Source organism: Lepidochelys kempii, chromosome 10 (genome assembly GCF_965140265.1).
Source record: "Lepidochelys kempii isolate rLepKem1 chromosome 10, rLepKem1.hap2, whole genome shotgun sequence".
In the NCBI taxonomy this organism is placed as follows: domain Eukaryota; kingdom Metazoa; phylum Chordata; order Testudines; family Cheloniidae; genus Lepidochelys; species Lepidochelys kempii.
This window is the reverse complement of record NC_133265.1, coordinates 16,225,841-16,251,930: the sequence shown is the minus strand read 5'-3', so window position 1 is coordinate 16,251,930 and position 26,090 is coordinate 16,225,841. Positions and strand designations below refer to the sequence as shown.

The window sequence follows — 26,090 nt, the reverse complement described above, 5'->3', positions numbered from 1 at the left end:
CTGCCTGTCTGTGCCTGCCTGAAAGGACTTGAGGCTGACACTGAGTTTTTCTTGGGCTTAGGATCCCCTTTTTCTTTGTTTCGTAGACAGTAACTTTGCCACAACTTAGCCTAAATATTTCCCCCTCTGGCAATAAAGGCTAGTACTTTGTTTCCTGCATTGGGCTCATACTGATTGCCGTTACAGATGCATGCAGAGATGTTACCTAGGTGCTCTCCCCTACACTGAAAACATTGACTGGCCAAAACAGTGTTATGAACAAAAGCGTAGATCAACCTGGGAATATATTCAGTCCTCTTGGGATTGCTATATATCTGTGCATTAAAACAACTGAGTGGCAATAAAATATTTTTACAATGCTACTGGAAGATTTTAATGTTGGTCATATAAACAATTACAATTTCAGACTAATACTGTTTTTAACGTGGGGAGCCTTAAATGCAACTTTTATTATGATTTAAATGGTCCCAAAATAAATATGTGAAAGGAGTGTACGCAGAAGACAATTAGAAAAAGATTTCAGAGGCCTGATTTTTCATCTAATACCAGCGTTTATAACAATGAAACTTAATAGAGTTGCACCTGTTTCCCAGAGGGGTTGTGAGAAACTTTTTTGCAAAGTATCTTGAAAATCCACAGATGAACGGTACTTCAACACTGTACTATTAAAACTGAAATAAAGCTTTGACTAAAGCACAACGCACAACTTTTCTCTGGGTTTGGGGATAGCTGTCTGGCTGCCTAATGGGTGCAAAGAACATGGTTTATTTAAAAAGACTATTTGCATGGAAAATTGTTTGGTTGTTGCGCCTGCTGGAGCAGCTCTTTAGCACTTACAGGGTGCTTATGCTAGAATAAAATGAATGCAAAATATACGTCCTATGAAAACACAGAGCAGTGGGATTCAGCCTGGAGCTGGACAGGAAGAACTCGGGCAACATTTTCTTACCCCTGCAGGGCACCTCTGGGTCGTACTCTCAAGGTTTTATCCAGCAGAGTCAAGGGAAGACCCTCACATAATTTCCTCTGCTTCACGAAAAACAGCCACGATCAAGGTTGGGGCAGAGCCTGAGCTAGTCAACCCTTGGCAAAGGAAAGGTAGCTAGAGCCTGCGCGAGCCTCGCCCTGCGGGGCTGCCTGTTCTCCTCCGCAGGGGCGAGGGCCCTCTAGGCTCTCCCTGCTTCCCGTCGTCTGAGTCACCCCCTCCTCCGCTCCCGCCCGTCCTGCTGGTAAGGTCAGTACTGCACGTGCCCGCCCTCCCAGCCTTAATACGCGTAGTCCTGAGGTGGGAGGGGCTGTGGAAGGAGCCCCGCGGCCCCGCGAGCACTGCGCCTGCGCGGGGGAGGGCAGCTCTTTGCCCAGGTTTTTTTTGTGGCCCCTAGCCTGCGTCGTTGCGCCGTGCCGTCATAACTAAAAACCGCTGTGACGTAGCAAGCGGCGGATCTACGTATGTAAATTTCATCCTTCCCCTCTCCCCCACGGCGCTCGGCATCCGGGCTCTTTGGGCTGGAGCGGCCCTGGAGCGGGTCCCCAGCGGGTCAGCACGGAGCGGGGGCGGTGCAGCCTGAGGGCCCGGTGGGGGCGGGGTGTATATGGCGGCGGCTCTGTCCGCCCTGGCTGCGAGGCTCTCGCAGTCGGCCGCCGCCAGGTCCTACGGGGTCTTCTGCAAGGGGCTGACCAGGACCCTCCTCATCTTCTTCGACTTGGCCTGGAAGCTGCGGATCAACTTCCCCTATCTCTACATCGTGGCCTCCATGATGCTCAACGTCAGGCTGCAGGTGAAGGGGGCGGGGGGGATTCGCCGTCCCCGTCCCCGCCGGGGGGCTTCGCGGCAGGCGGGGCGGACGTGGCTGCGCTTGAGTCGGGCCATTGCAGGCGCCACTAACGCTTCCCTCTCAGGTTGGCTCAGGTGCCCGCGGAGCTCCCCGTGCTGCCAGGGACGCAGGGCACCGTTGTCGTCTTAATCTGCCTCAAGGGAAACTTTTGCGCTCGCTCCCAAGTGGCGTGAGCTTCAGGTTGTGGCTGCGATGCGTTTTGTGCACGTCCTGACTCGGGAGGGCGTTGTGCCACGAACACGTTAAAAATTCTGCACACGATATTTTAAAACTCGGCGGGTTTTATTTGTCAAGAAATAAATGCAGGGGCTCCAGCGTGGCAGTGGGGAGCACAGGCCACTGGCTGCGTGGAGGTGGGAGATCACCTCAGCTCCCCCCCTACCCCCAGGACGTGGACTCAGGGCCGGGTGCAACATCACCACTGACACAGCATAAGGACTGGGCCAGCCCCAGAAACACCCTGGGGTCCTGCTCCTCTATGGCAGGTGTGGGGCAGGCAGGATCCAAGTGTGGGGGGGATCCAGGTGTGGGACAATCTGGATGCAGGCAGCTCAATGAAGAGGTTTAGGTGTGGGGGACATCTGGATGCGCACAGGTTCATTGGGGGGGTTCCAGGTGGAGGGGCAATGGGACTCTGCAGGGGCTTCCAGGTGAAGGTGGTTGGGGCTCAGCGGGGAGGGCTGTGGGAGTGGGGCTTGGTGGGGTGGTGGTCTGGGTGCAGCTAGTTGGGGGTCAGTGGTGGGGTCTGGATGTGGGCGCTCGGGGGTGGGGCATCAGGGTGGGGGTTTGAGTGCAGGGAGCTTAGTGGGCAGTGGTCTGGGTGCAGAGGTATGGGTCTGGGTGCAGGGGGGCTCCTGATGCAGGGGTTGAGGTTTAGTGGGGTGGGGTTTGGGTATGGAGGGCTCGGGGAGTTCTGGATGTACCATGTGAGACTTGGTAGGGGTAACTGGGTATGGGAGGTCCAGATGCATGGGGTTTGGGTGGATGCGGGAGCAGCTTCCCTTACAGTGACCCCTCTCCCCATAGCTGAGGAGCAATGGGGGCATGAAGCAGGGGAGGATGCTGAGCTTCCTGCAGCTGGGGAAGGTTTCTGGGGGTGGGTCTGACACAGCCCCAGTCACTCCTTTCAGGGGAAGAGGAAGTCCTGTCCTCTCTTGTCTCCAGCCCAGATGGGACTAGCAGCTGATCCCGTCTCAAGGGAGGAGCCACTGGCTGGAGTGTCCCCAGCCCTGTGGTGATTTATCTCTCTGCCAGCTGCTCCAGGTGCCTGAAATGATGTACCTGCACTGCTAGGGATTGGTGTGTGACTGCTCTTGCAGCTTCCCTTTGCTTCCCTGTTTGAAAGTCATTTTTCTGCGGGGAAGCAAAGAAATCTGCGGGTGACATGAATTCTGCGCATGTGCAATGGTGCAGAATTCCCCCAAGAGTAACATCCTGTTGTGTAAATTTAAAAACAAAGACAAGTACGATTGTGGCTATGGTGTTATCGGATCCTACACAGCACAGTCACTATAATAAGCAATAAGTGACTATTATACCGCTCCTTCAGCTTGCATGTCATTTTGTTTTTCTTTGTAGGATACATGTCATATTTAGTGTTCCAGTTTGTCTGTCTGTCTAAATAATTGTATTAGCATATATAGGTTGAGACAAAATCAGCATAACTACCCAAAGGAGCAGTAAAAATTAGTTTTCTGGTAGAGATTGACTTTCAAATTCAATAAAAATTGTCCTACTAGGAAACCCAGGATAACTTGATGCTTACAGTAAAATATACATTTTTACGCTTTTGATCTGAATGCAAAACAAACTATTTGGAGCCTGCTTTTGCAAGATACAGAGCTCCCGCTATTTCATCTAGGGGGCCAATGGGAATTGGAAACTCCTCATCTGGAGGGTTGGGCCTTTACAATCTGCCTAAGGATGTGAGCCTACTCTCACAGAAGGTGGTGAATGTTTTGCTGTTGACTTCACTGGCAATAGAAGAGGGGCCCTGATGAGGCAAGCACTTGAACAGCCTTTCTGGCAGATCAAGCAGCTACTCAGTGGGAAGGAAGAAGGGGGAGTGGGAGTGACTATAGAAAAGTGGGGAGGGATAGCTCAGTGGTTTGAGCATTGGCCTGGTAAACACACGCTTGTGAGGTCAATCCTTGAGGGGGCCATTTAGGGATCTGGGGCAAAAATTGGGGATTGTTCCTGCCTTGAGCAGGGGGTTGGACTAGATGACCTCCTGAGGTCCCTTCCAACCCTGATATTCTATGAAGGTCTCTGAAGGCTTGGTTGTGGTATGTTAGAGGACAGATGTTATGACCACTTGAGGCCCGTAAAGGATGAAACTTCTAAATCTAGCAAATAGAATGATAAACTGATAGGGAGACCAAATGGACCAGAGGATTGACGCATTGGATATGGAGATTTTCTCTTCTTACACCTGTCTTTCTGTGCTACAACTCTTAAAATTTGTAAATAGTTAGTGACGTGTCTGGATATAAGCCATGTTTAGCTTCACACACAGTATTCAGTTAGTAACAATGGCAGCTATTTCATCCTTGTCTACTGCCTGTGTTGGCAGATCTTGTAATAGGATCAGCATCCTGGTTTGTTGCAATATACATTGTAACCCCTAAACATGCTTGTGCAATCAGTTTGCCTGGTGGTCTTTCCTCTGCGCTGTGTATGTTGTTCCATGTGCTGTCTGTGCCAATCTATGTGAACATTCTCCACACAATTAACCCACTGCTGTGGGCTTATGGTTGCCCAGTTTTTCCATTGAGTGCCTTGATACAAAGTTAGCAAGCACAGAAGGTAGCACACACAAACATGTCTTGGTGAAAATGAAACATTATTAAAACAGCTTTGATGGACATAGTAGTTGAGACTTTGCCTCTGACTGACTTTAATGTCCATGTTTAAAAATTAAAGGAAGAGAGACATTTAAAACTGATCTCTGATGTTAAGCCTCTGATCACTTACATACTGAAATCTTATTGGTTAAAGTAGAGAGTATTGTTATGCAATAAGTTTTCAGATTTGTCATTCGCTGAGTCACCTGTGATGCTTTCCACTACCCAACAAAGGTAAGCTCTAACTCATTGAATTTAAACTGCAAAAGAGGAGAAACCAGCATTAAATGTGCAACAGGGTAGAGGGACACTTGCTATTAGAGGCCATTATCTTAAATTTTGTGTATAGAAATAACCTTTTATAGTATTAATATCCACTTTCAGCTGTATATGATAAATCTGCTTGAACATATTCAAGGAAAAGAGATAGTATAGTTTGTAATGAGGTCCCCCTTTTAGGGTCCTCCACTACGTTCTGCTATTGAGCTATTCTTTTTTTCCTTCATGATATGGAGATCCCTAAATAATACCTGGTAATACTGATATGTAGTTTGGACATGATGAAAAGGTGTATATTTTACTTTAAGAGAAGCAACTGAAGATGGAGACTGACCATGAGTTAATTTCCTGTATTCATTTTTTTTCTTTCAGGTTCATATTGAGATCCATTGACTTGTGACTTGCTGTGCTTATTGTCTGTGTTGCAGCTAGGGTTACTAATATTCTGTATTGCTGTTTAACCAAATGCAAAGTCTGAAGGACAGAAGAGCTATGATTGTCTCCCATGTGAATATGGAGGAGGAAGAAGACTTAAACCATGAACATTTATGTGAAAGTGGCCCAAATAGCCAAAATGAGATCCTTCACCTTCCAGACGTGTGTTCCTTGTTGAATAATTCTCACATTGATGTTAATAGTAGCTTACAAAAAGAATTCTTTTCTCTTAAGATCAGGAATTGCTCTTTATTTAAGGCTGTACCTTTGCCTCATATTGGCAAGAAAATGCCTCCTCATTTGAGTGAACCAACAAGGTTAAATTTAAGTGCAGCTGTCTCGTCAAAGGATTCATCTCATCTGCTCTTTTCAGCTGAGAGAGGACGACTTGATAAGGTTTTTAACCACTTTGATAGTACTTCTGTGACAGAATGGCTGGAGAAAGCATATAGTTCCATTAGTGACTTGGGTGTCTGGTGTTGCACTGGAGATAACTTTGTACATTTTGCACATTTCTGGCTGTCAGAGCTACACTACAATCAAAAAAGGCAATTGTTGGAATTAGAAATGGGTATTATTGAGGATGAATTGCAACTTGCATTTCTTGAGGAGTTGGATTCTGAACTGCAACCTTCTGATCTGCATTCCATCCTTGCTGCCACATTGAGTGAATATCCTATGGGACTACTGAGCAACCAGAAACTGTATATTTTCCTTGACTATTTAAACATCATGTCTTCAGAGCAAACAACTGGATATAAAAAAATGCTTTCAAGTGTAAAATACACAACAAATAATCCTCAAGTAACACAGTGGCTACTAGCTGTACGAGCTTTTGTGCTAGCAAATCTCTGGCATGCAGTAGTGAAGGTAAATGCAAAATAATGCTGAAATTTTGATAATGGCTGTTTTTAATATTAATAGAAAAATATATATGATTAAATTAAACGGCGCTGAGACAAAGTTAGAGTTCAGGTTTTAGTGAGAGCTATGCAATTAAAATTAAGTGGCACTCGGAGTTGCTAATAAAACACTCTTGTCTAATAAGTAATGGGAAATATTCTATGGAATACCATAACTTCTGGATTCAGGAGATTTTAATTTGGCTTATTTAGGATTCATACAGCTCTCAAATGAGTTTCTCACATTAAAGCTGTCTGAAACAGTTTTGGCTTTAATTTTATAGCACTGATCTATTTTTTTTTTTTAAAGGGTCTGACCTAAATCTGTGCTTTTGGCTGGTGTTTATAGTCCCCTATTGGAAAGTTCCTACCTTTAGAATTCAGTCCATCTATCTCAGCACAGTTATTGTTTTTTAAACCTTTGACTCCAAAAGCATTGTGTATATCAATTAACTGAGAGATTCTGAAGGTGAGAACTCCACTATAGGACATCTCTCAAAACAGTTTTTTTTTTTTTTTTTTTTTTTTTTTTAGAGAAGCGGTGTTAGTTTCATTTAAAGAATGTCTTCAGTGAAACTTGCTTGTGTGCTGTAGACAAAGGCCTATCAGTGTCTCCCTTATAAGTAACTATAGTTGCAGGGGGTTGTCTCCTTTCTTTAAAAAACAAACCTTAATTATGACTGAATCTTACTGGAAATATGAAGCCCACTCGGGGATGGGGGAGTGGGGCTGATGTGCCCAGAGCATTGAGGCAGAGGTGTGAAAAGATAAAAACTCTAATTTTTTGCACTCCCCTGATCCTGTTGCAGTTCTGGTGACTTGGTCCCACTGCATCCTGAGGGCAGCTCTGTGGTGGCTGCAAACAGTCCTGTTGGGGACCAGAAATGTGGCTAGTAATGTGCAAAACATAGGGCCATGTCCCCTTTTCCCTGCTATGCTGGCAGGCTGGTAAACAAACGTTTACACTGCCTCTGTAACACTGAAATATCATCCTTACCCTGAGATGATCCTTCCTAAGCCTATTAAACTCTCTTTTGGACAAGCTTATGCCAACAATTCTTTGCAAATTAGCCACATTGCATTGAAGAATTTGGCCCTTAAGAACTGATTCCACAAACCCGTATTCATATGAGTAGTCCTATTGATTTCAATGCCCCAGGTTGTTGTTGTTTTCAAAATTTTGAAAATAATTCAATACACCTTTAGGCTTCTAGGAGTTCAGAAAAGAAGAAAAGTTTCTCTTTTGTTGCTTTCAGAAGTGGCCTTTTATTTGCTTTAAGTCCCAAATATGGATTGACTTATGTGTTGCAGTAGAAGGAAGAGATTAAAAAATATTTTTAAATTTAGAAAAAAAAATTATTTCATGTGCACTTTAAAATTTATATATGTAGTTTTAGAGCTTAGATCACATGTGTACCAGCTACATAATCAGCAGAGATGTCAAAGTAGTCATACATTATAGATAGTAAACAGCTGTGAGGGAGCTGTTACTGTCTTGGGCAAAAATTAGACTGTAATGGAACCATTATGTGTTCTATAACTCATGTCAACTTTGTTTTTAGTAAAAGCTCACAGTTCTGCGTGGTGAGAATACATAGTCAATAGCATTAGAAATTTGACAATTCTCTAAAAAGTCAATACTGAGTTGTAGATTAAATTATCAAAAGCTACTGATCTATTATGGAAAAGGATGAAAATTGTTAATTTAGAAATTTTTCTCCCTGCTACTTTTTGGGGGCAAGTGACGTAAAGTTTTTTCTTATTTTTAAAGCTATAGTTATGGGCAAAGAATTAGGATCACTTTTCCTATACATTAAGTGTTTCAAAAGTTCGTCTCCATTTTTTGCACTTGGTTGCAGTTTTGTATCTGCATTTATTGTTGCATGGACATCTAAGAACAATGTACTCCAATTATTTATGCTTGTAAAGCCAGGCTGAACACTTTGTCCCTTGGTTTATCTTCTCCTGGTGCATGTTTCTTTCTTAATCATTCCTCTTCTTTTTGGTGACATCAGTTACTTTTAGAGATGATTTTGATGTACACAATGTCTGGGAATAAGGAGGAGCAAATGAAGGTGTAAGAAATAGATTGCCCCCCTCACCCCCACTTTTTTTTTTTAAACCTCATAAAGACAAACATAGCAAAAACAGCCTGACTAGAATGTTTTTACATAAGCCTGTTGTAGGGTGGCTTTAACATTCCTTTTGAATGTTGCGAACAAGTTGTTGTTCTATGAAGGGACTTCTGGTATGATGATTATTGTATACTACAGACATGATCACATAGTCTTGTCATGGCGAAATATCTATTAACTTCCCTGAGTGTGTGGCTTTCAGCCATGATCATGGGATTAGGTTAAACAGTCTGCAATAACTAGACACAGAAAGGTGATTGAATTGTCATTTGTCTCCTCTATGTAATCTTTTAACAACATTTAAAGAGTGTTAATTCTGAGGGAATTAAATCCATTCTAATAATAATAATTTAAGATGCCTTGAATTTGATTTGTTGTAAACCTAAAAGGTAACTTAAACATTCCATCTGAGACTGAAATAAAAGGATGATTTAGTGTGGTAGCATTTCACATGCCATACACTGCACTTCAAGGCTGGAAAGCATAAATCGAAAGCAGTATTCTTGCACTACTAGAATTATCTGGCAGAGACAGCAACACAGAAATGTCAGTGTCTTCCCCTGGGAGGGAGAATTGTAAACCAAAGGGGAGGTAGCCTTTCATAGATGGGTAATATTTATACACCTGGCTACTGTGTACAGTTATGTGTACACCATTAATAATTTTTCACAATACCTGATGTGATGGTCTCATCTCAAAAGAGGGAAAATGTCTGGACTAAAAGCATTGAATCGGTTTTCAGGGAGTTTCATGGCCTCAGTAAATCCGATGTAGGACTCAGTTTTCACAGTAAATGCTTCTCTAGGGTTGAGATTGTCCTAAGGAATCTGTTGTAGTAGGAAAGAATATATTTTAGTGGGTTGGGTAATTTCAAAAGACTAGAAGATGGCTTTTTTTTTTTTATACTTCCAATCTTTTGCTTGCTAAGTTATGGATGTCAGAAGTATTTAAAACATCGAAGTAAAATATAAGACTAGTCACTAAACAACTTAATGCTTTTAAAATTCAGTTTTATAAGGCATTGGTCAGTACCAAGCTCCTTCCTGAACTACATATCAAGAGTTCTGTTTCTGCTACTACAAAGCAAACAAACGAAGTGGTTACAGAAAGGTAAGAAAATTAAAAATCTAGTATTGAGAATTATCTAGTAACTAACTTTATAAACACATTTCTTGACTGTTGTGGAACTTAAGCAAATACTGCACTGCTCTTTTTAAAGATCACTTTAAGTATGTTTAAAACAAATATTGAATAATGCCTTGAGCCTTTTTTATGTGCCTGTGCAGAACTGTATGTGTATAGGCAAAACCACAGCCGTGTGTTTGAATGTGTAAACTGTCTTGGCCCTTTAGTGTTAAACTTCAAAAAGCAGTAGAAACTGTACTTAATATCAAGGCTAGTAGGTACTGCCATTCATGTAAATTACATGTATACCTCACAGGGAAACTTCATGGGCCCAGGCAAGGCATACCTGCAACATATTATGGGAACTGCTTGTTGTGGCTTATTTTCTGAGTTTTGAGGAACATACGTGCTTTGACTGAACTTTTTATGTTGTGTGCTGGAAAAAACATGGACTTTCTTCATAGGAGCAGGTCTTTAGCCTCTTTCTCATACTTTTACCAGTTTAGCAGAGAAAATGGTTTGGTCCTGTATACTTACTTCCCTCCTGCCCACATCACTACCCTCTCCTATTTTGGACAGGCTCCTCTGTATTTGGTTATCATAACAAATTTTGACAGTGAATGAACACTGACATCTGTCATGAGAGCTTATCGGTTTACCTATTAGTCTTATCAGATATACCACCTCAGTGGTAAGTTTATTTTGTTTGCTTTTTTTCTCTAAACCAGCTGCTTTGAAAAACATTTACCTGACAGTTCAAATTCCCACTCTTTTTTTACTGTTATGATTGTGAATTGTAATCTTATTTATGTTGTCAGATGCTTGTGGCATCAAATCTATCAAGGCCTGCAGCTAGTAACCAAAATAAGCACGTTAACTTATGCTCTGTGGATTTCTTGGTAAGATACTCTGTCATGAGTTTTTAAGAGAGGTTGAACTGTCTGAATAAACTTGGTTGCAATCTTTTTTCATAACTATTGTGTTAAATGAGGCATGTTTTATGACATTGGCTTGATCTTTTTTCTATAATACTTGAAAGATGTTGAAGCCTTTAGACAAAGTAACTTTAAAAATAAGTTCTACTTACGAATCTTCAATGTGATGAACCTCTCTTGAAATTAGACTAAAATCTATCATGTCCCATGTAAAATACACGATACACCTCCTCAAATAATGATTTATAGATCCACTTATGAAAATTCAGATAATGTTTTTCTCAGCCCATTCATATTTACAGATAAAAAATTTTCATGTTAAATACATTAAGGACATGTGGCTACTCGTTTTGACACCCAAATGTCAGAATAATAGCCTGAAAGTGATTGATTGAACATCATGCTCTAAATTTCAGTCATTGATTCTTTTTTTTTTGGTTGATTTTTGGATTGGTATGTGTTTTGAGGCTGGTCCTGCAGTGCTTGTGCAACCAAAACTCCCATTGACATCAAGGGGAATTTTGGGTGTCCACAGGATGCAGTATTAAGACTCGGGTTCAGATGGTCATTAAAGTGACACTGTTAATCTGAAACCTAATCCATTTCAAAAAGTAATCTAAGGGACTTTCAGGAATGGTCTCGGAGACTGTATAACCCTGCCCATTTTTGTTACTACTTTTTAATTTAAAAAAAAAAAAAAGTCATGTTTTTCTGGTGTGTGGAAGACCTATACAGACTGGGAAACTGACTTAAAGTTAACAAACTGAAACAAATAACTTTGTTCTCTAATCTTTTGGTTATAGTCATCTTGAGTATTTACCACCTACTGTTAGGACAAGCAATTTTTGAAGTTGACAGTCTCTTTAAAATTAACTCACTCTAGATTAGCTAGTGCCTGATCTTCATCACTGAAGTCAGTGGGAGCCTTGCCATTGGCTTCAACTGACACAGAATCCATCCCCAAACAGTGGGTAACAATTTAGTTTTCAATGCTTATATTCATGGTAGTGGGAATTGTCTTGGATGTAAATGCTAAAACTCTTATAGGCTTTTGTACACAAAACAACTAAGTACTCTTTTTGGTCATTCTTTAAAACTCTTACTGCAACATAAAAATTGAGACGGTCTCCTAGGGTGTGTCAATCAAAAAGGTTACAAATGTATCTAAATGTGGCATACCAATTTCATGTAAGGAAAGATGTTTACAACAACTTTGTCTGTTTGAAACTCTACTATACTTTACTCTAACTCATGAGCGAGGATTTTCTGTTGTTAACTTAAAAACTTGTTCTGAGTGAAAGCAGGCTTTTTAATCATAGCACTAGCACTATATAAACTTATAGAAGCTGATGAATTATGATGCTGCTTACTTACACCACAGGAGGGAGTTAAACATCAAGCTTTTGAATAATTTTACTTACGTGACTGCACAGATTTTTCCAGTACAGTGTTTCAGTAGCCAAATCCATTCTCAAATATGCTGAATTTAACTTACTCCTACGGATTGTTACTGCAATTTTGTGTAAAAATGTATAAAGTTCAATATACAATAGTAACTTATTGTGATTGTTTACAGTTGAACTCTAAATGCCAATGAATGGTTTTATCAAACTGTTTAAAAAAGAAATAAAAGTGTTTTTAAAAACAAATTGCTTGTTTATTTTCTGATTTTTATAAACTGCAGTGTAATAGTTAAGTACTATGATAACAATCTACCTTACAAAACACAGATCATAGAGGCACTGTGGCTGGTATACAAATAACATCAAAATGCTGCAGTTCTCTCTACTTTTTAAAGTGGGGAGAAAATCTCAAGTGTCCCTTCCACAACAAGAATTGTAAGGGGGGAAGGGAGACTCCTCAGTACACAAGTATGAAGATATTGTCCTGAAGAATATGTAAACCAGTTCACAAGACACTGCTTCTCTTACAATACAAGTTTAGTTTCTTTAAGAGATGGAATCCAAGCCAGAACTTACACAACAGATTTTGCTGAATTCATAATATAGCAAGTATTCTCATACTTTGTATTTCTTTTTTATATCCATTCCTTACTCATAGGTGATAAGCAGTAGTAATACACCAATAATGATTTATCCAAATCCAGGATATTTCTAAACTGACTAGCTCTAAATTTGCATAATCTTTACATAATATCCAAGTTCAACTATGGATTTAAAAAAAAGGTAGTATATATGAAATTGCATGTTAGGGCTAGAATGGTGCATCATTGCATGGATCATGTCTCTTAATCTCTCACTCCTCTTAACAAGAGCACAGATTGTACCATGGGAGTAGCTTGTCAAAGTTACAAAGGCTGAAACATAAAAGACAGCCCTTTTTATTTGGCGTGATACTTAGAGGCCAAAACTATAGTTTCCCTCGGTCCACATACATGACTTCCATTAAAAGGAGTAGGAATTCTGTATGTGGAACAAGGAGAGAATATGCGTTCTTATTTCTGGATTTAATGGGTGCAGTCACTTGGGATAAATTGTAGAAGCAGAGCTACCTCAGTGACCCTATCTGCTAAGGATAGTAGCCTCACATAATATGCTGGGGTCCTACCACTTTTTTTCTGTCCTTGGTCTCTTAAAAATGAGGAGGTGTTTGTTTTTTTGTTTTTGTTTTTTCCAAAAGACCCAGATCAATCTCTCATAATTCCCAAAGGACCAGAAGTGCTGCAAAACCCCATTAAGGGAAACTTTCCTTGAGAGGTGGAGATTGGGGGGCTACAGAAGAGGCCTTATTGGACTGTCAGGTGCTGGGTCTAGAGATAGCACCTCTCCCTTCTAAACATAAGGAGGAAATCTTCACATGAAGGATCTCCTCTGCATGCATATAAGGAAGGGATGCTCTGAGCCTCTTCCTGCCTTTAATGTGGCTCTATTTTATTCCCCGAACCACGCACCACTTAGCATCTTGACTTTAATTTTTGTTCATCTTGCTGAATGACTTCTTCAGAATCAAGGTAATTTTGACTACCTAGTCACTTTACCAGATATTCCAAAATTATATTTCCATGATTGCTGATTAAGATACTTAAACTAACAAGTTTACTCCCTCCTCTCCATCTTTTCCTCAATCTTACACAATTTCTGTTGTAAAATTTATATTAATTCAAGATCATGATTTCTACATCAAGTGGAAATGGAAAGCTACCACCACAATTACTACCCAAAGTCATCACTACAATTATTACTAAATTACACCAGGATTGACCAGACATGGAGAACGAACTACCTTCCTGGCTTTGGTGAGGAATATCATAACTGCTGCAGGTTGGAGGACACTCTGAGGCAAATATGCTGCTGCTGTTCCATATGCTATATTTATTCTGTAGAAAAATGGGACTTTGGTCTCCAGGGCAATTGGGCGGGTACCCTTCTCGAACACAAAATTCACATTTACAACTAAAATTTTTTTTTTAAATGGATAGTGAGTGAGGGTAAAGGCTCTTGAAAGCAGCAGCAAAGGGAAGGAAAAAATGAATACTGGAATTTCCTAACAAAGCATATATTAAAGTCACAACTGTGCCATTTTTATATATGCAGATAGTCATCTTCATAGATCTGTAATGTTAGTGAAAATCCAGCTTTTGTCTACTGTAACTTTTAAAAGTTTGAATTGTTCTTTCCTTCATGATTCTTTGAGTTGCAAAGGTTAAGCTTTCTGTCCTTTGCTCCTTTTTGTGCCATTTAGCATCATTTCAGCTATGGCTGCAGGAACGTACACTGCTTTGGAGGCAAAGTCGTGTGCGAGTCAAACATGATGCATTACATTCACTGTTTCTCTTTGTGGAAAAAGCCATGGTTAGCAAAATGCTGCCTTTAAAGCAGCAGAAGGAGCTCATATCTGACATATGATCTAAAGTCTCCAAAAACACACTGGCTATTCCCAGGTTGTTTCCAATGCAATTATAGCAGGATTGTTCTTTAAAAATCACCTGCAAAAGAAGTTGAAGGGATTTTTTTCTTCTTCTTCACTGAGCCATAAAGAGAGCCTGAAAGCTGGTTGATTTTTTTGTTTTTTAAATCAGTTCAGATTGTCTGATGTGGAACTCTGGCCTCCTGATGTCAAAATTCTATCAGACAGAGCTAAGCAACTGAGAAAAGGGAAAATTAATGTAAGTATATAAAACTTCAACGCCAAAGTCCAATAAGCACTTGTGAGAGAGACCACCTTTACTAAAATTCAATCCTCCAACTTCTTCAGTTAGGCAGTGACAGAGCTTGCCTAATCAACATTTGAGATCACTAAGAAGTCCTACAGCAAAAGTAGGGAAAGCTAGATGTGACTTTCTGGATACTTCTAAGCTGAATAAACAAGCAAAGAGGAAAAAAATCTCTTCAGTTCTTTTTGCATTATAAAGACCAAAAGGGCACAAAACCAATTTCAAAAGAATAATTTGCATGTTGCCTTTGAGGGAGGAAACTTCGAGGTCTTATCGTCAACCTGTTTAGTGCTTATAAAATGTTTTGAAATCTTCTGAGTTGTAAGAAGAGCAAAGTTTTTACAAATATTGTATCTTCTTGAAAGATTCTGTTATGTATTCCTTAATCTCTTAACTTAGACTTAAAAAATCCACAGGATGTAACTCTTCTAAAGCTGAGTTTCCTATTGAAAGGATTCACAAGAGCAAAGGGTAAAAGGAAAAAAAAAATCCTGAAAGACAAATGCTTATCTGTTGCTCACTGAGCAAAAAGCCCAAGTGACACAGGCGACCATCTGAAACTTTGCTCTCATTTACTTGCTCTGATGAGCAATTACTCTCACTTTTATTCTCTTACTCTCATCTGTTCTGAAGTCTATGAAACAGCTCGTGTGAGTAGCTGCTCACCAGAGTAAGTAAAAAATTTTTGCAGTCTGGCCTTCTTACAAATTAAATCTCTGGATCAGCAGCCCATCAGTAGGGGAGTCAACCTTATCCCGTTTGCCTTTTCTTGTCTACCTTTCAAATCCAATATGCACACTGGTGGCACGGAACGATAAATTTCTGCCTAGTGGCTTCCTCAAGGATTGGAGCAGCACTAACATTTCTTGTTTCTGATCTTTGCTCATAAGCAGGATTCCCTAGAGTGAAAGAAACAAGATATGAAAATTGCTTGGTTTTGTGCCATTCAAAAAATGCTACCATTTCTGGTCTAGGTTATGGACTAATCGGTCTGAAGCAGTTCATTGCAAAATCTTTCTTGAAACCTCACCTCATCAGTCTGGTGATTTTTTTTTTTATTTTAAATTATCAGATACATATATATTCAATATTTTTATAAACAGACATTTTAATAGTACTCTCTAGCATCTTCCTAAAGGCTTGCCTGCTATGCACCTTCAGCCACTTATTTTGAACCAGGTTTCTGGATGATGAACTTTCTATTAGACTGAAAATATGAGGGTATTGTGTAAGCTTAGCTTACACATCTGTCTGTCTGTCTTACATTCCTCTCTTGCTCTTCAGAGGAAAACTAATCAAGGCAGACCAATATAAGTTAAATGTTCAGCCTCCTTTCATCTTATGCCACCCTCCAGCTGCTTTTGAGTGATAGCGTTTGTACAGACTGTAGCACTTTCCAAGTCCTTCCAGTCTAGTGCTCGTGTCCTCTCTACAATTTGATGGTCAATTCAAAAGCTCTGTGACCTATATTGTTACCACTGCTGAATGTGACTTTCAGAACTCTTCTTACTTCATGTTTTCCTTTTATGCTCAGTCATTCATTTGTCGTTGGTAATTGTATCTTCAGATCACACTCTCCTTTGGCTAAATTACTTGTGGTTGTCAGCAACCTCCTAGCTTGTGCGAGTTGTCATTTCAGGATGGTTTTTATGGGCACTTTGTCAAGCTGTTTTTGACACTTGTTCAATTTTAAATTCATTCTAATGTGTCTTCTTCTAGTATCTAGAACACAGCCATGTAGTCTGAAAGAGTCTCTTTATCTCTTTTATAGCAAGTGCTTTAGGCTCCTTTTTAAAATTTGCACTGTTGAGACAATAATATCCAAAGCCTACAGTTCCATTTTGCTGTTTGAAAATGGCTACTATTACTATCATTATTATGAAAAATGTTTTTATCACTGAAAATACCTGATAAGCCTTTGTTAGCTATGTACACTTGACATTCTTCAATTGGTGGTCTGCCTGAGAAGGAGTTGCACTTCAATTCCTAGCAGGAATTCCAGGCTTGACAAATATTGACTTAAAGGACAATTTTATCTCTTTTGCTCAGCCCAACAGTCTGAAAATCTGATAGGAAAGGAACACTTCTTCCTATGAATGAGCTGCTACCTGTACTGTATTTGGAAATTAATTTTTAATTGCTATTGGCATCAACCTTGCTTAAAAAGGGATACAACTTTGGATACTGGCAAAATGGAAGCCTAAAGTAAGAAACTGTAAACCAGTTTGGATCATGCTTTAGAACTAGTTTAATTTTAATAATCTTAATGTGGAGTTTAATTTTTTCTGGACAATTACAAAGCTGTGTTTTTGTTGCTTTAATACTGGTTTAAAAATCCCTTGAATATGGTGTCCATTATGGCAGCACTAGAAGGACTCACAATTCTTCCATACTACTATATTTGCTAATTCAAATATATACATTCGCTTGTCCATAAATATATTCCTACAATGGAAGATAAAGGAGAGGTAGTGAAATTTAGTAGCTAGAGCACAGGACTGGTAGTCCAGATTACCAATTGCATTCCAGACTCTGCTAGTGCCTGACTGTGTGATACTGGGCAAGTTACTTAATATCTGTCTACCAAAGCTTTCCCTTCTGTCAGGTGGGGATAGTACCAGGTTCCTGAATGCCTTTGAAATTCACTATATAAATACAAAATATCATGATAATGGCAAAAAATAAGAGAATTCACTGTCACATTTAAGTTTAAGCACATTGTCAGAATTTAACAATTGACATACATAACAATTAAATGGCCAAAGTTATAGCATACTCCATAGACTTCCACAGTTATAGAAAACCACTAGAAATCCTCATAAGTTTATAAAATGGCCTCACTTGCTATTTTTTTGAATGACTTATTTTATAATGGACTTTGGATGACTTGTTTTTTTATGGCTTTAATGACTGTGCCTTTCTTAATTCTTAGAAAATTATATAGGACTGTAAACAACCATTGGTAATCAGCCTATTACAAACTTCCATGCATTATTTTTATCATTTTATCTTCCTTATGAAGAAATGTTACATACATTTTTTTTTTCTTCCTCAGAGCTCTACAGAGTGTCCAGCTGGGATATGCTGATGTCTTGCATTATCTTCTTATAAACCAGCAGCTTGACCTTGATGCAGTAGATGAAAAAAATCGAAATCTCATATTTTTAGCCACTATATATGACCAACCAAAGATACTGGACTATTTTCTTGACATGGTCAGTTGACTGAAAAAGTTACATTAAATACAATACATTAAAATGTATTAATTAGGAACTCTATAGGGTTTATAACAAATTAGAATGGCTAAAAGGTGTGGGTATAAAAAATTAATTCAGAGCTCCTTAATTTGATTTTTTGAGTGCAAAAGACTCGGATTCTGCCCTGCTCTTCAGTCACTCCACCAGTGATTGTTATTTTGCAATCATATTTCCTATTTTAAAAAATGTTCTCTCTCCCCTCTTGTATGGAAGAACCACATAACTAGAGGAAACTAATTATACTCAAAGGCTGTCAAATGCATAAATAAACAAGATAAAACAGAAAAATAAATGTTTGCCCTCTATTCTTTCAGTTACACTTAGCTGTTATCTGGAAAAATAATAGTTAAAAAAAATATAGAAAGAAGTGTTACTTAATTTGCCTTGTTCCCAAGTGTCAGTGAGGGGTGCAGTTAAATTAAAAAAAAGAAAAGAAAATTAAACACAGGTGTTGATTATTAGCGGATGGGTGGGGGGAGGAAGGGGGAGAGAAATTTCTTTATCCCCACAGACAGACTCCAAACTCCAGAGCTGAAGAGTGGTGGTTGTGAAGTCCTACATTAAGTTATGGTAGACATCTTAATGAGCAGAAGCTGACAGGTCTTGGAAGCGCTCTATGTGGTTCTTGGACTTTTCCAGTTTGGGGATAAATTTGGCACCAGCTCTGGCTATCCAACTTTGTGGCATCATATAGAAACTGTTGTTTTCTTTGGCAGAAGCAGTTTCTGAAAGATATCAGCAAGCCCAAAATATTATTGTTAATTTTAATTTTAAAAAAATACACAGTAAGTGAATTTGCTCATGAAGTGAAAGACTGGTTGCATAGAAAATTGTTGCCTGTTTGTTTAGATTGTAAACTATTCAGGTCAGGGACTGTCTCTTACTTTATCTTTGAATAACTTCTAGCACAATGAAGTCCTGATTTGGGCCAGACCCCTAAGTGCTATTGTACACACAATTTTTCCACAGAAGAGCTATAGAAGTAGTGCAAGTTTTCCCACATTATTATGCTAATGATGCCTTCAATCTGTTTGGAAGCCCACCTTGGACGTCAAGAGGGTACTTCAGTCTTCATGTCCATTCAGTTCTGAGCCTACTTTCTGAGGCTGGATGTTTCTCAAACACCTTAGTGACAGACACTGTAAAAGAACCTAGAGAGAACAAGAGTTCCACTTAGAGCTGACTATTGAATTAGGCTTGATATGTCTACTAAGAAGAGGACTAAAAATCACTGAGTAATTCCACACAGCCACTAGATGGGTGTAATGACTTTTGATCATTACAGGTTTGGGACACACCTGAGCCTGTTACCCAGAGATAAAAGGCTTTATATTGTATTAATATAAAATATGGAGGCGTTGTTCTATGGTCTGAAATATAGATACTTTTCTCATTGTAAATCTGTTTTGGTTGTTCAGCTCAAAAATGTTTTCCTGCTTATTTTTCATTCTAGGGACTTCCCATACCTGATGTAAACCAAGCAGCAGAAAATGGAAACACACCACTCCATGCTGCAGTGAGTACTGGAAAAATGCACCTTGTATCTTTGCTGCTGCATTATCCTGGAATTAATGTGAATTTCCCAAATTCCCAGTGTGATGGAGCTACTGCACTACATCTTGCTATTGTCTATGGTAAACTTTCTCACACATCATATTTTCTATGGTTGCTGTCAGAAGTTTAGACTTCTAAGAGGACTCTATTTTTAAACCCCAATATATGTGGCTTTATAATGTAAAAAAGGCAAAGAATGTTATTGGATTTTTTTAACCTTTTCAGTTGACCTTTCAGTACTTGTAGTTAAGGAATCAAATGATTGTCTAAGTGCTTAAGAGCTCTTTGTCTATTTACAAATATATGTATCTCAGCTCTGCTAAATCTGAGTGAAATACAACCATGTTTTGAAAAGGGATGGGGGAGCAGTTCGTACAAAATATGGCATAATATTCCATGGGAATATTAGTGGCTAGGAAAAAAGCCATATCAGGAAACTGTTCTCTGCAAATCTTGGCTTGCAAAAGTTTGCAGGATAGACCAAGACATTGTGAATATAAGGATACACAAAGTAATGCCTAAAGAATATTGTATGGAAGGATTAGTCTGTGAGGAAGAAAAAAAGTTATGTATCAGGCAGGTTTCAAAAGGTTTTTCCTGTGTGAGGAGGAGACTGCGTTTGATTATCTCTTTAGTGAAGAATTGTTACTGCAGATTTTTATAACTGGACTTACTACATTTTTGTTTTTATGATGTACAAATTCAGAAAATACTTGTCATTCCCTTTTTCATCACCGCACGTTTTAAAGGTCTTTCCATTTTGATTGTGCTGCTAGCATATGGTGTTACACCTGTTAATCTTTATTATATGTTTTTAACAAAAGCAGGCTGACCAATTCTGTTAAAATGTTCTAAGCTTTTATTATATAAAGGAAAAAAACTTCCCCAGAATCTCCTAAAATTCTGTTTTTTGTTTTGTTTGTTTGTTTTTTTTCATTTATACTCCAGTAAATGGAGATACGGTATTCTGTGCAAATTTATTATTAAAACAATATTCTTGGACATCACGTATGTTGCCTTAGATTGTTTTGGGAATTAAAATAGTGTTTTTAAATTTAAACAGATATTTAAAATAGGTGAACTAATTTTGTTTTTCCACAAAATATAAGAAATATAGATGTAATATTAACAGAAGTTTTTGGACTCCAAAATCCTCTTCACCATCTTTGTTTCATCTAGGGCACTTGGGAATTTGCTATTTATTGCTGAATGCTGAAGCTGATGTGAAAAGCCTCCTGGGAGATCTAACGCCTGTACAACTTGCTGAGAATTTTGGTAATGAAACTATAACCAAGTTCATAAAGATGCATGTTAAAAAACTGAAACTTGAAAATAAAATGTTTGCCTGACTATGTAAAGCATAATAGCATTTTCCAATGTATCTATTTAATATTGTACATTACACCTATTTTAAACTTCTGACATTACAGTGCTGCTTTTATCTGAGGCTTGGCAGCTTGCCAACATTAATTTTTAGTGATAAATTCTGCTATACAGACCTGAAAGTTTTTATATCTTAGGCCACTTCATTCCGTTATTTTATTGTCTTTCTGGTTTTGTCTGTTCTCAACTAAATATATATAAACATATAAATGAAAGGATACATATAATCTCCTGCATATTAAAACCAACACTGGTTAGTTTTTAGGTATAAAAATACAGATAATATTGATTTCAGTTGTACTAACAGTGAACCAGATTTTTACACTGTTATAAATTAAGATGTTAATCAATTTGACTCCTAAGTATTTTCTGGATTATTTATGTGTGACATTTTTTAAGACAAGATTTTCAAAAGTGACTAATGATTTTTGGTGTCCCCAAGTATTTGAGTGCCCAACTGAGACCCCTTAAAGGAGCTACATAATCAAAGCATTAACCCTCTGAAAATGAGGCCCCTTTAAGGGGGCTTCAAATTTGGGCATCCCAAAACTAAGGTACAAGAATAACTAGTTAGTTTTTGGGAGCAAGATTTTCAAAAGTAACTAGTAATTTTTTAGTTGATTGTCAAATATTTGTCTATTCTGATTTGACACTGATTCTTTTTTTGTGTGATTATTTTAATTTAAGTACACAAACATATTTCAGATGCAAGTTTTTTGCAGCAATTTTTTCCCCCTTTACTAAGAATCTTGCTTTAGGTTGTGAATATATTTTCAAATTATTCCAAATAATAAACGAGCGTCAAAGCAAACATCTCATATAAAACTATATATTTTAACTGGATGGCAAGGGCAAAAGGAAATAAAACCAAGATTAAGAAATTCTGACAAATTAAAAGTTACTATAGAACACTATACAATTTTGATTACTAGAACACGTGGATTTCATTATGGAATAATTCATATTTAGTGTCGAGGCTTTAAAAGGTTTTACAGCTACTTACCAGAGTAAAATATTGTTAACATACTTGAAATGAATTGAGGTTTACACTTTTTAAATTTTTTTATTAAAATATTAATTAAAACAAATTACAGTTAAATAATGTTACAAAATTTATATGATCTTAAAGTAATAGCTGACATTATTTTATAGCCACCTTTTAGGACATTAATAATGGTAGTGATTTTTCCTTTATTTAGCACTTTTTATGACTAAGTGCTTCATAAAGGATGTTTGTACTTAAAAGGCTTCACCCTTGAGATGTATCCACCTGTGGGCGACAGCCAGTCTATGCCCTGAACACTGAATAGAAGTGGAGGTGAGGAGAAATTCTGGCCAAAGATACCAAGGCAAAGCCTTATTCTTTCAGAAAGTGCTATGTGATCTTTAATATCTCCACAGAGCGCAGAAATTCCATTTAAGCATTCTCCTTCAAGGTCTACGTGCCAGATTTACTTTAACCCTTGGTTTATGGCTAGAGGCGCTAGCTTTCATCCTGGCCACCAGGACTTCTATGCTCTCTGCCCAATATTTTTTTAAATCCTCACCATCTGCTCACTATTGGAGGTTGCTTTCTTACCCTGTTGTTCAGCAGGCAGACGTCCACCTGTTGGAGGCCTTTTCTCTCCCTTTCCTCACCAGTCACTGAGCAAGGGGGCTATGTTTGACTGAAGGGCGGAACCAAGAGGAGTGAACTCAGCGAAGGGATCAGCCAGAGAAAGGATGAGGAGTCTCAGCTCACCCAAGAGAAGCTAAGCAGAGGTGGTAACAGCAGCAATCTGTAGTAGGAGGGCCAATCCGAAGCTGCCTTCTGCTATTCCATATAAAATCAAGACATCAGGAAGAAGTAGCAAAGCCTAGAGTGTGGAAAGCATGGTGGAAGAGAGTGAGCAAGTTGAGGGGACAGTGGCCAGAGGGAAAAAGACAGAGCCTCTGCTGAACCAGTGGCACAGGATCAGCTTCACCAGGATCAGCTCCACCACTTAGACAAGGACTAAGAGTGAGAAAAGCCTGGAAGAAAGAAAAAAAAGCCCTTTTCGTGTTTCCCTGTGTGAGGCTTTGCAGCCTCAGAAGAGTAACAGATTGGGGAGGAAAAAGATAGATGGGAGGAAGAATACTTAGGGCAGGGTGACATGAGGTGGAGACAGACTTGTAGTACTCATGAGAAAGAAAAGCTGTTGCTGAAATTTTTACAGGTTCTAGCAGTCAGCCATGAATTCCTTCCCCCAAGAAACAATCACTAAGTATGCAGTGTTTGTTAGTCCCAGGATATTAGAGAGACAAGGTGGGTGAGGTAATATCTTTAATTGGAAAAACCTCTGTTGGTGAGAGAGACAAGTGCTTGAGCTTACACAGCGGTCTTCCTCAGATCACCTTGTCTCTCTAATCATTGAGGATGTAATTAACAAAGTTTGCTGCATGATGATCTGTATGAAACCATGATTGTGTTGCTTTCCTAGGCATATGGTTTTCTCACTGTTACATTATAATAGAATAGAGACAGCACTTTCTCTCATGTTTAAATTGAAATAATCTATTTCTTGTATATCATATGCTTGAGATCATAGAACTCCCATTCTAACTCCCATTCTTAGTTACAATGTCACCATAAAGTGAAAACAGGCATTCGCATGGGACTTTTGTAGCCAGCATTGCAAGGTATTTATGTGCCAGATATGCTAAACATTCATATGCCCATTCATGCTTCGGCCACCATTCCAGAGGACATGCTTCCATGCCGATGACGCTCATTAAAAAAATGTGTTAATTACATTTGTGACTGAACTCCTTGGGAGAGAATTGTATGTCTCCTGCTCTATTTTACATGCATTCTGCCATATATTTCCTGTTATAGTAGTCTCAGATGATGACTTAGCACATGTTCATTTTAAGAACACTTTCGCTGCAGATTTGACAAAACGCAAAGAAGGTACCAATGTGAGATTTCTAAAGATAGCTACAGCACTCACCCAAGGTTTAAGAATCTGAACTGCCTTCTAAAATCTGAGAGGGATGAGGTGTGGAGTTTGCTTTCAGAAGTCTTTAAATAGCAACATTCCGATGCGGAAACTACAGAACCCTAACCACCAAAAAAGAAAATCAACCTTCTGCTGGCGGCATCTGATTCAAATGATGAAAATGAACATGCATCGGGCCGTATTGCTTTGGATTGTTATCAAGCAGAACCCGTCATCAGCATGGTCACATGTCTCCTGGAATGGTGGTTGAAGCATGAAGGGACATATGAATCTTTAGCACATCTGGAATGTAAATATCTTGCAATGCTATCTACAATAGTGCAATGTGAACACCTGTTCTCACTTGCAGGTGACATTGTATACAAGAAGTGGGCAGCATTATCTTCTGCAAATATAAACAAACTTGTTTGAGCAATTAGCTGAACAGAAAATAGGACTGAGTGGACTTGTAGGCTCTAAAGTTTTACATTGTTTTAGTTTTGAATGCAGTTTTTTTAATATAATTCTACATTTGTAAGTTAAACTTTCATGATAAAGAAATAGCATTTTTCAATTCACCTAATACAAGTACTGTAGTGCAATTTCTTTTGTTTTTTACAGTGCAAATATTTATAATAAATAAATATAAAATGAGCACTGTGCACTTTGTGGTAATTGAAATCAATATATTTCAAAATGTAGAAAACATCCAAAAATATTTACATAAATTGTGTTCTATTTAATTTTTTTAATTGTGCAATTTTTAAAAATAAAAATTGCACATTTTTTAATTGCTTGACAGCCCTAATTTTTATGTTCTCAAAGGTCAAGAGATATGTTTTACTATTTTAAATGAAACCGCTTCTTATCCATACATTACATGACAAGCAAACACAGCACTTAAAAGATGTTTGATTTCTTAACCCTGAGCTATTGTGTTTCTCAGATTTTCCATACAGTTCGTTTGTCTCTATACTGACAAATGAAAGATGCAAGAACACCTGAAATTACCAAGACAACCAGAAAACATGATTTTCTGTAAATATGTTTTTACAATTTAGATTAAATATGATGCATATTTACAGCATAAGAATGCCTGTAAATAAGCCAGTATTAAAACCTATCTGCCAGACAGAGGAAGTGACCCAATTTGCTGTAGGGTTGATAGTTCAAGTACTGATGAAGAAATAAGAAAATGACAGATAATGATGGGCTAAGACTTTCCTGTTTGGAATCTAGCATGCAATACTACTTATATATAGCTCCTTATTTATATAGACCTGAGGCAGAAGGGTCCTTTAAAACAACTTGTGAGTTGAAATAAAACTATTTTTCTTATTTTTAACAATAACAAGAGTAACATATGAGACCTTGAAGTGTTTGCATGACTGTTATTAAATCATGTGAGTAACTGAAATACAAAAATAATTTAAAATCAAATAATTCCAGTTTATGAATACATGGAACATATATATTCAGTGGAATGTATTGGTCCCCTTCAAGTTAATGATAACTCACATTGGGTTCAATGGAGTTAGTACTTAGGACCTGATCCTGCAAATGAGTGATGACATGTTATGTGAGTAGAGATGCAATGGGGTTACTTGTGTAAGAGAGGACTACCACTTTGAATAAGGTTTTGCTCCCACAGTGATTAAAGATAAGAAATAGTAGTCCAAGTCCCTTCTTCTGATGCTGAAGTCTGTCTGTCTGGTATAATGAGAAGTATTCTGTTCATTTCTGTCTAGAAAAATACAATTCTGAAAATATTCTCACTGTGTTTAGTATAAAGATCATATAATTTCCCATTACTGTCCATTTCAGTGCACATTCCCATAGCTAACACTTGACTCAAATTGTACAGTTTACAAAAATCTAACAGCATAAAATGGGAATTTAGAAGCAGCTGAAAGAGGAAATTTATCAAAGTAAGATTAATCTTGCTTGATTTTGTTATGCTTGTGGAAAGAATTATCAAGATGCTAGACAGAACTTATTAAACAGCAAGAAAGGAAGCAACACTTGATTTTTTTAAAAAAGTTCTTTTCACTCAATCTCTATTACTGTTTTCTTGATGTTCTGGGTTGTCCTCTCTTATTTTCTCTGGTAGGTAGGTAATCCTTTTAATGTTCCACAATAAAGAAGGGATGAAGGGTAAACTTCCAAAATAGCAGAGGGGTTTTTGTGGGGTTAAAATGCAACCTAAACAGAGGGCTAACTGAAGGCTTAAGCCATAAGCCCCATTTTGACAGTGGGACTTAAGTGGTGCATATGTC

The 26,090-nt window shown here is 38.5% G+C and overlaps 2 protein-coding genes across 4 annotated transcripts; both read left to right on the top strand.

Annotated features, from left to right (window-relative positions):
* Positions 1-1,464: 1,464 nt before the first annotated feature.
* SMIM10L3 (small integral membrane protein 10 like 3) lies at positions 1,465-5,414 on the top strand. Its single transcript, XM_073362168.1, has 2 exons — positions 1,465-1,778; positions 5,330-5,414. Exons 1-2 carry the CDS (start codon positions 1,593-1,595, stop codon positions 5,348-5,350), a joined length of 207 nt encoding a protein of 68 aa, XP_073218269.1. The 5' UTR covers positions 1,465-1,592; the 3' UTR covers positions 5,351-5,414.
* Positions 5,415-5,422: 8 nt separating this feature from the next.
* FAM220A (family with sequence similarity 220 member A) lies at positions 5,423-23,476 on the top strand. Of its 3 annotated transcripts, XM_073362158.1 has the most exons (6): positions 5,423-6,262; positions 9,439-9,539; positions 17,719-17,878; positions 19,374-19,554; positions 20,654-20,749; positions 22,449-23,476. In XM_073362158.1, exons 1-6 carry the CDS (start codon positions 5,423-5,425, stop codon positions 22,526-22,528), a joined length of 1,458 nt encoding a protein of 485 aa, XP_073218259.1. In that variant the 3' UTR covers positions 22,529-23,476. The 3 variants fall into 3 exon arrangements, with proteins under 3 accessions (XP_073218259.1, XP_073218261.1, XP_073218260.1); XM_073362160.1 differs by lacking the exon at positions 22,449-23,476 and having other exon boundaries at positions 19,374-19,436; positions 20,654-20,761; XM_073362159.1 differs by lacking the exons at positions 9,439-9,539; positions 17,719-17,878.
* The last annotated feature ends 2,614 nt before the right edge of the window (positions 23,477-26,090 follow it).

Bases quoted from the DNA above. Each gene is read 5' to 3' on its own strand.
- SMIM10L3 (XM_073362168.1), top strand. From the start codon at position 1,593: ATGGCGGCGGCTCTGTCCGCCCTGGCTGCGAGGCTCTCGCAGTCGGCC. The intron at 1,779-5,329 runs GTGAAGGGGGCG...TTTTTCTTTCAG, and splicing joins TGCTCAACGTCAGGCTGCAG to GTTCATATTGAGATCCATTG.
- FAM220A (XM_073362158.1), top strand. From the start codon at position 5,423: ATGCAAAGTCTGAAGGACAGAAGAGCTATGATTGTCTCCCATGTGAAT. The intron at 9,540-17,718 runs GTAAGAAAATTA...TTTCTTCCTCAG, and splicing joins AACGAAGTGGTTACAGAAAG to AGCTCTACAGAGTGTCCAGC. The intron at 20,750-22,448 runs GTAATGAAACTA...CCTGTTGTTCAG, and splicing joins ACAACTTGCTGAGAATTTTG to CAGGCAGACGTCCACCTGTT.